The 8109-nt window shown below is 38.5% G+C and overlaps 1 protein-coding gene across 1 annotated transcript; it reads right to left on the bottom strand.

Annotated features, from left to right (window-relative positions):
- Window positions 1-4008: 4008 nt before the first annotated feature.
- On the bottom strand, window positions 4009-7222 carry LOC107769973 (histidine decarboxylase-like). The gene is made up of 6 exons (XM_075251051.1): window positions 7208-7222; window positions 6845-7028; window positions 5562-5796; window positions 5114-5307; window positions 4807-4943; window positions 4009-4709 (listed from the first exon to the last, which is right to left on the bottom strand). Exons 1-6 carry the CDS (start codon window positions 7220-7222, stop codon window positions 4134-4136), a joined length of 1341 nt encoding a protein of 446 aa, XP_075107152.1. The 3' UTR covers window positions 4009-4133.
- Between the last annotated feature and the right edge of the window lie 887 nt (window positions 7223-8109).

Genomic DNA, 8109 nt, shown 5'->3' with positions numbered 1-8109 from the left:
GATCCGTCTCATGTTTTGGAGTACAGCACGGTTCGGTTGGATGATGATTTGACCTTTGATGTGGATCCAGTAGCTTTTTTGGGTCGCCAGTTTCGGAAGTTGAGGTCAAAGGATATAGCTTCAGTGAAGGTGCAGTGGAGAGGTCGGTCCGTAGAGGAGGCTACCTGGGAGACCGAGCGGGAGATACGGAGCAGATATCCTCATCTGTTTGAGGCTTCAGGTATGTTTCTTGACTCGTTCGAGGACGAACGTTTGTTTAAGTTGGGAGGATGTGATGACCCGGCCAGTCGTCTCATGAGTTACCGCTCCATTTCCCCTATTTCAGCTTCTTTACGCTTCGTTATCCGTGTTTTATGTGATCGAGTTTATTAGTCCGAGTTCGGAGAGGATTTGGTAAGAAATGAGACACTTAGTCTCTTTTAAGAAGGCTCAAGTTGGAAAAGTCAACCGGATGTTGACTTATGTGTTAGAAGGCTCGGAAGTGAGTTCTGATGGTTCGGTTAGCTTCGGGAGGTGATTTGGGACTTAGGAGCGTGATCGGAATGGGTTTTGGAGTTGTAGAGAAGATTTAGGCTTGAATTGGTGAAATTGATATTTTGGCAAATTCCGGTTGATAGGCGAGATTTTGATATAGGGGTCGGAATGGAATTCCGAGAGTTGCAGTAGCTTCATTGTGTCATTTGGGATGTGTGTGCAAAATTTCAGGTCCTTCGGACGAGATTTGATAGACCTTTTGATCGAAAGCATAATTTAAGAGTTCTTGGAGTTCTTAGGCCTGAATCCTATGTTAAATTGGTGATTTGATGTTGTTGTGAGTGTTCCGAAGTTTTGAGCAAGTTTGAACGATGTCATGAGATGTGTTGGTACAATTGGTTTGAAGTTCTGGGAGTTCCGGGTAGGTTCCGGGATGTTTTAGTGCAAAAATCAAAGCTGTAGCAGGTCTACAGGGGTTGCAGGACCTGGAACTCACTCACGCGGTTCGCACAAAAATGAGTGCGCCCGCGGTGAGTGTTGTGCAGACCGTACAAAAGCGGGCGCGGGCGCGGTAGGCGTCGCGCGGACCGCACAAAAGTTGGCGCGGCCGCGGTGAAGAACCCTCCCGCTGGTCCTACTTCAGAAGCTCATATCTTTTGATCTACAAGGAATGGTGAGGTGATTCAAAAACTAAAGTTGTAGCCCTTCGTATCTACTTTCCAGAAAGGTAAGGATATCGCAATTTGGACATTTGTAGCAAAAATTATGGTCAAAATATTAAAGCAAGTCACTGTAAAGGGAGGCCTGTGCGGCCGCAGTTGCCTTTGCGCGGACCGCACTGGCTTGCGCGGACCGCGGTCGTTTTGGTGCAGCCCGCGGTAGCTGAAACCTGAGGGGTACCTATAAATACGAGGTTTTGGGTTTTTATTTAATATTTTGACCTAGAGAGCTCGAATTTTGGCGATATTTCGAAGTTTTTTCAAGAAATTCATCGGGTTAAGTGATTTTAACTCATATTTGGCTAGAATACATGAATCTATCATTGAATTCATCATTTAATTCGTGATTTGAGATGGAATTTGGGAAGAAAATTGTGAAACCTTTCAAAAATGTAAAATGATGATTTGAATGACCAAATGGTATTAGAATTGGATAATTTTGGTATGGTTAGACTCGTGAGGGTATGAGGATTCTGAAAAAGGTAATTTTACCCGATTCCGAGACGTGGGCCCGGGGCTCGAGTTTTGCTAATTTCAGGATTTTTGATATTTTTCGATTGTTTTCGCTTGAGCTTTGTTCCCTTAGCATATTGTGACGTATTCGTTCTGATTTTGGATAGATTCGACGCGCGTGAAGGCCAATTCGAGGGGCAAAGGGCATCGCGAGCTAGAGAATTAGCCAGCCCGAGGTGAGTAATGGTTGTAAATGATGTCCTGAGGATTTGAAACCCCGGATTACACATCGTAGTGCTATATTGAGGTAAGATACGCGCTGGATGATGAGCGTGGGGTCTTTCACTACTGGGGAGTGTGACTTGGTCCATCCCGATTGATGACTTTACTGAATATTTGACTGAAATTCATTTGTTATCATCATGATTCGGGTTGATTGCCATATTTGGGCTTCGTGCCAACTATTTGAACCCTTCGGGGATTTTTATCACTGTTTCCTTACTGTTTGACTTATTATTTGAACTCAGTCCTGTTGATATCTACTGTTTTACAAACTCAACCACTTTTTCTCAGATTTGAAACTTAAATGATATTTCTACATCATGTTTTGGGCTGAGAACTACTGTTTTACTAATGCCCAAGGGGCTTATGATGATTTCTGGACTGAGTGAGGCCGAGGGCCATATGTGAGGATATGCTGAGTGATATGAGGCCGAGGGCCTGAGATACTATTTATGTCATGCGGTGGCTTGAGTGATGTGAGGATATGCTTAGTGATGATGCCATGAGGTGGCTTGATATAGCGCTTGGGCCGTAAGGGGCCCCTCCGGAGTCTGCACACCCATAGTGAGCAGGGTACCCATGTGATTTGAAATAGTGGTAACAATGACACTGTGTGATGCAATTTGGTCAGGTAACAATGTCTGACCATTATGCTGAGTGATTGTGAGGTAGCCCGAGGGGCTAATACTGTGCTAAGAGTGAGCCCGAGGGCTGATACTATGCTGAGCGATTGATACTGTGCCCGAGGGGCAGATTTTTACTTGTTAATTACCTGTTAAATTACCTGTTTTACTTGTTTTAAAAAGGAATATCATTTGATTTCTTCACTGATATACTGCTTTAAGTGATTTTACTGCTTAATATGGAATTGCTTTGTGCCTTTACGTGTTTTCATACTTTCAGCCATTATTTGTAATTATTACTCACTGAGTCGGAGTACTCACATTACTCCCTGCACCGTGTGTGCAGATTCAGGTATAGCAGAGTTCGCACGTGAGCGCTGATTCCTTCCAGTCTAGGCAGTGATTTGGAGTTACGAGGTAGCTGTTGACGTCCGCATCCCCTTGTCTCTCTTATCCTCTATCATTTATGTTTTTTTCAGACTGTTGTATCGGATTCCGTACTTTGTAGACCTATAGCAGATTCTGTAGTAGCTCATGACTTGTGACACCCTGGTTTGGGCTGTGTCGAGATGGTTCCTGCTGTTATTATCGTTAAATTCCGCAATTTATGAATATTATATTATATGTTACTACTGTTTATGATGATTAACTGTTTAAAAGAGGTGTTCCGTTTTGGTCTGGCTGGCCTTGTCTCCGCGAGAGGCGCCATCACGATCGGGTTCGAGGATTGGGTCGACACAAAAGAAAATATACAAAACAAATATGTTTAAAGGAACTTAAGCTGTCAAATTAACAAAAAGCAGCAATTTTTGATAAATAACAAAATTGAGCACAGGGATAAACAACACCCACGTGAGATAATGTAAAAAAAATAAAAAATAAAATAAGCAAGCATATAAAACTTACCCTTTTAAGGAGGAGGCAGAAAACTCACGACTCCCCAAAAAACAGCGTAGGCGGAAAGTTTGCTAAGCACGCGTCAAAGTGGGAAGCAAAAGGGGTAGCACGTGTGTAATTTTGTAAGGGCAGAACGCCCCGGGGTTTTTTCTTAACTTTTCAACCACTGCTATAGCCTACATAGTTATCTTACGAACTGTTCGAATTATAATCTCTTGGATACTTTTGTCTCAATAAACTCACGTTGTGCTTATCCAAGTTCATCTTTCTTTAACGTCTATGTTTATGAGTTTTCAAACTTAGATACAAACGATTGAAAGGCATTGTCACTAGTTCGAATTCTACTGATTCCTCAAATAGTATTATTGCCTAATTCGGTTTTGCTTATTTCCTTATAAATTTTAAAAGGGAAAAAATGAAACCTCAACCTAAAGAATCCAAGGAAATTGTACTATGTCTAATGATTAGTACTAACATTGGGGTTGTTCAATTCTCCATTTTAGTTGAATAAGATGATAATGAAACTCAAGAAGAAGACACTTTTTTTCTCCAAAAGATCAAACACAAATAAATTTAAGGTTTTCTATTTATCAAACAAAAGATGATCACCAATTTTATTGAGCCACTTCTGCATAAAAGCATAGTCCATATCTAAGACCGTTACAAGTCTCGTCTTCTAAGGAATTCAATGACGCATCTTCTGTTTGGAGCAAAGACAGTTTTGAGAACCAATATCATCTGCTAGGCAAGGAGGCACAATTGTTCCAACCTGGTACCATTTTTCCCTCTCTTGCATTAAATCGTTAAAAAAACTATCTATTGTTTCTCTTGTGATACCTGGCATGACTACAACATGTGCCATATCTCTTGTGCAAGACAGTTGCCAATGACGAATGAACTTAGGGTCATTAGGTCGTTCAAATACAACAATAATGCTAGACTCATTGAGCATAGAGCTAATTCCTGCTTTATGAAGTCGGCCTTTCAAATATCGGGCATTTTCGTTGCACATTTTCGCATCTTGTTGCAATCCGGCACGACCTTTCATGCATAAACTGTACCATAAGAATATTGGTGCCAGGCCATTTCGACTACCAGAAATTGTAGCATCCACTGAGGCAATATACTCTATTTTTGTGGAGAGATGACTGATGTAACTTTTCCTTGTTATCTGAATGCCACAAGGCATTGGACATCCCAAGAATTTGTGGCCTGAAATTGAAACACTGCCTATTGGCTTCTTGAAGGTAATTGTTTTCACCTGTTGTCAAATATAATAGAGAACTAGGTCACTTTCTATTTGTTCCCTAGATAGGATTTTTTTTTAAAGAAAATAACGGATTATAAAGTACTCTTACATGTTGGATAAATGGGACAATTAGCCCATATAGTGCAGCGTCACAATGAATGTAATACCTATCATTGTAATAACCACATTTTTGTAATATTTGTAGGACCAGATCAAGATCATCAATAGCTCCTTTAAAGGTAGTTCCTACAAATATGTTAAAATTATTAGTACCCCACATATTTGGGAGCTAAAGGATCCACAGAGCTAGAGTATTAGGCGCAAGTTTAGGCGCAAGTTTGGACGAACCCAGTACTTTTTTCTTTAGATATTGTATTTGTATTAAAAAAATTATTTAAATATATATAAATATTTACCAATATTGATATTGATGATGGCTGGTTTGTTCTTGTTGAGAAGTAATTTTGATCTCAGATCTGCATAGTCAATCTCCCCATTAACTAAAGTATTGATAGTCTCTATCTCCATTCTGTACATTCTTGCTGCTTTAAAAATCGAGTAATGTGAATCCTTCGATGCATATATTATCGCAGTGGGATGTAACTCTCTCCTGCACAATACTCTTTTTTAGATCAAGTATAAATATTGTAGAATATCTCCAAGTACAAAATAGGTTTGTCAGACTATTCTTTAACAACAATCATGTTTCTGTCCCAAACAAGTTAGGATTAACTATATAAATCTTCACGGATGATCTTACTCCATTTAAACCCATTTCAGGCCAATGTTTTACATATATATATATATATAATCGGAAGTGGAAGAAACTTTGTCTATCAATGGAGATGGGAAAGTGATACCTACCCAATCAAAAGACCATGGAGATTTCCCTCTGTGCCACCATTTGTAATGTATCCCCAATATTCATCCTTCTCAATTTCCCAGAGTTGCGCAAACCAATCTAAAACAGCCACTTCAAAATCTTTTGAATGGAAATCGACAGTGTTCTGAGTGAAGGGATCTCCACAGTTGTTCAAGTGGAATTGCAAAAGTGGAGCTAAAGCATCATGATGCTCATAACATATATTAACTGGATAACCTGTAAAGAACCAAGTTAAAGAGGCTAAGTTCAAAATATTCCGAGAATAAGCATGACTACTTTTTTTTTTTTACATTATAGACAGGAGGGGTTGCTCTGATAGTAAGCAACTTCCACTTCCAACCAAGAGGTTGTGAGTTCAAGTCTCCCCAAGAGTAAGGTGAAAAGTTTTTGGAAGGAAGGATGCCGAGGGTCTATTTGGAAACAGCCTCTCTATCCCAGGGTAGGGGTAAGGTCTGCGTACACACTACCCTCCCCAGATCCCACTAAGTGGGATTTTACTGGGTTGTTGTTTTTTTTTTTTTTACATTATTCTTAAAATAATTTCTCTAGTTCTCGTTGTGAAATTAAATATGGCACATGTATGAAATTAACTAATAATCTACATATTTTTTTTGCATGCATGACGCAGTAGTTGTCATTGGTACTGTTAGTTGTCGAGGTACACAATAGTAAAAGCTGTACATGTATATACAAATTGTGGAATTGAGCCATCGATCAAATAGAACACAAACTATATATTAGAAACATGTGGAGAATTAGGCACATTATTATTATGGCATGAGGAAGAAGGTAGTTAGGGTGACGAAATATGAGGTAGATATTTAATATTCCTCTCACCTGAAAAAGTATGTCACATTTTCTCTTTACATGAGATGTTACATGACCTCGTTTCACTTAAAAAGCTAAGTTCTTTTATTCCAAATATGTCCTTCAATTATAGGCCAATAGGTATGATTGGTAAGAGAGGTTCTAGTAACTCAAGGAACAGTTGAAAAACATGAAAAACTTTAATTTCCTATGTGTCCACCGGCCTGATGATGAGAGAGCTTGAGGCCAAGAGGGGATCTAGTGCAAAAGTTATTAGTTCACGTGAGCTCAGTAACTTTTACATATACTATATATTTCGCAAGGAATAGCAAAGAACATTAGTCTTTCAATCCATGGACCTTAGCCTACTAGTCTTTTAATTTTATTTGCTAAATAGTGTATAAAAGTTAAATTTGATGTATATATTTAGACAAAAGGCCAATGAACATATACTTACCTATATGATATTCTGTCCGATGGGACAATGTCTCGATATATTGAGTCAAAATTTTGTCTAGTTCTTGCGAAGACATTTTAATATTTTTTTCATCAGGTTCAACCACACTGAAACTTAAATTCTTCCACGGTGGCGGTGGCTCGTTGATTTCACCTTTTGTTGGGACAACCATTATGTCAAACTCCTATCTCATAACCACAAAAGAAGAAATTTTAATTACAAATATTTTATTTTGAAATTGAAAAAATGAATATGCGGTTAATAAATAATTTACCATAAAGAATACTAGCGAGCTGGCTCGTCTTTGAACTTGGGTATAAAAGAAAATAATATTGAAAAAATTAGAGCATGAATATTACGTACCCTTTCAAATGCCATTCTTAGAGCTAAAGAGGTGTCTCCATCTGAAATTATTGGGATTAGTCAGAATGGTCTCAAAGAGATAAAGGTTTTGCGCATCTCACTTCTTTTGGTTCCTCCAATTTATAACAATTGAAAGTTGTTTTCCCTTCTTAACTTTTGTTTGGTGAAATCTTAAATTTCTCCTTTGTCTGGTTGGGATGTTAAATGTCGTACGTGAAAATTGTATACATGTGATTTTTGACCCTCCTCAAGATTTTGCATATTTTAGCAATTAAATACTTAGTTTAGGTCTAATATAATTATTTCAACTAATTTTGATTCTTTTACATTATTTTTATCACAAAATTAAAAAGTACAAAAATAGTTTCATTTTTCTCTATTTAATTAAGGTATTAGGTATTTTAGAAAAATATTATTTTTAACCCATTTTTATTTTTATTATAATCCTTGAAAATATCAAAATTAGTTTTATGTCATAATATAGTTATTTTAGTTAATTAGGATTAGTTTTACATTTTTATGGAATTATTTTAGAAAAGAAATTAATATTTTTAGCCAAATTGCAAGAAACTAAATTTTATAACCCAATTCACCAAGCCCAATCTTCTTGGCCCAATTAACCCTTTCCCTTTAAAAAAACCCTAGAAAGACTTAAGGACTCTCCATCTTCCTCTCATTGACCTTAAACCCAGGGACACCCTAGCTGAACCCTAGGAAAGGCCACCCTTCAGCCGCCCACCAGGACCACACCACCGAACAAAACGCGCCATCAAACCCACCAGAACTGGCCGAAAATCCGGCGGAGACCTCACAAAAACCAGCGCCGCCGCCAGCCCCCTCCAGCTCCATTCCCATCGCCAACACAAAAACGACCACATCCCGACCAGCCACCACTGACCGCT

This window comes from Nicotiana tabacum, chromosome 1 (genome assembly GCF_000715075.1).
Source record: "Nicotiana tabacum cultivar K326 chromosome 1, ASM71507v2, whole genome shotgun sequence".
Classification (NCBI taxonomy): Eukaryota; Viridiplantae; Streptophyta; class Magnoliopsida; order Solanales; family Solanaceae; genus Nicotiana; species Nicotiana tabacum.
This window is presented reverse-complemented; position numbering and strand designations above follow the sequence as displayed.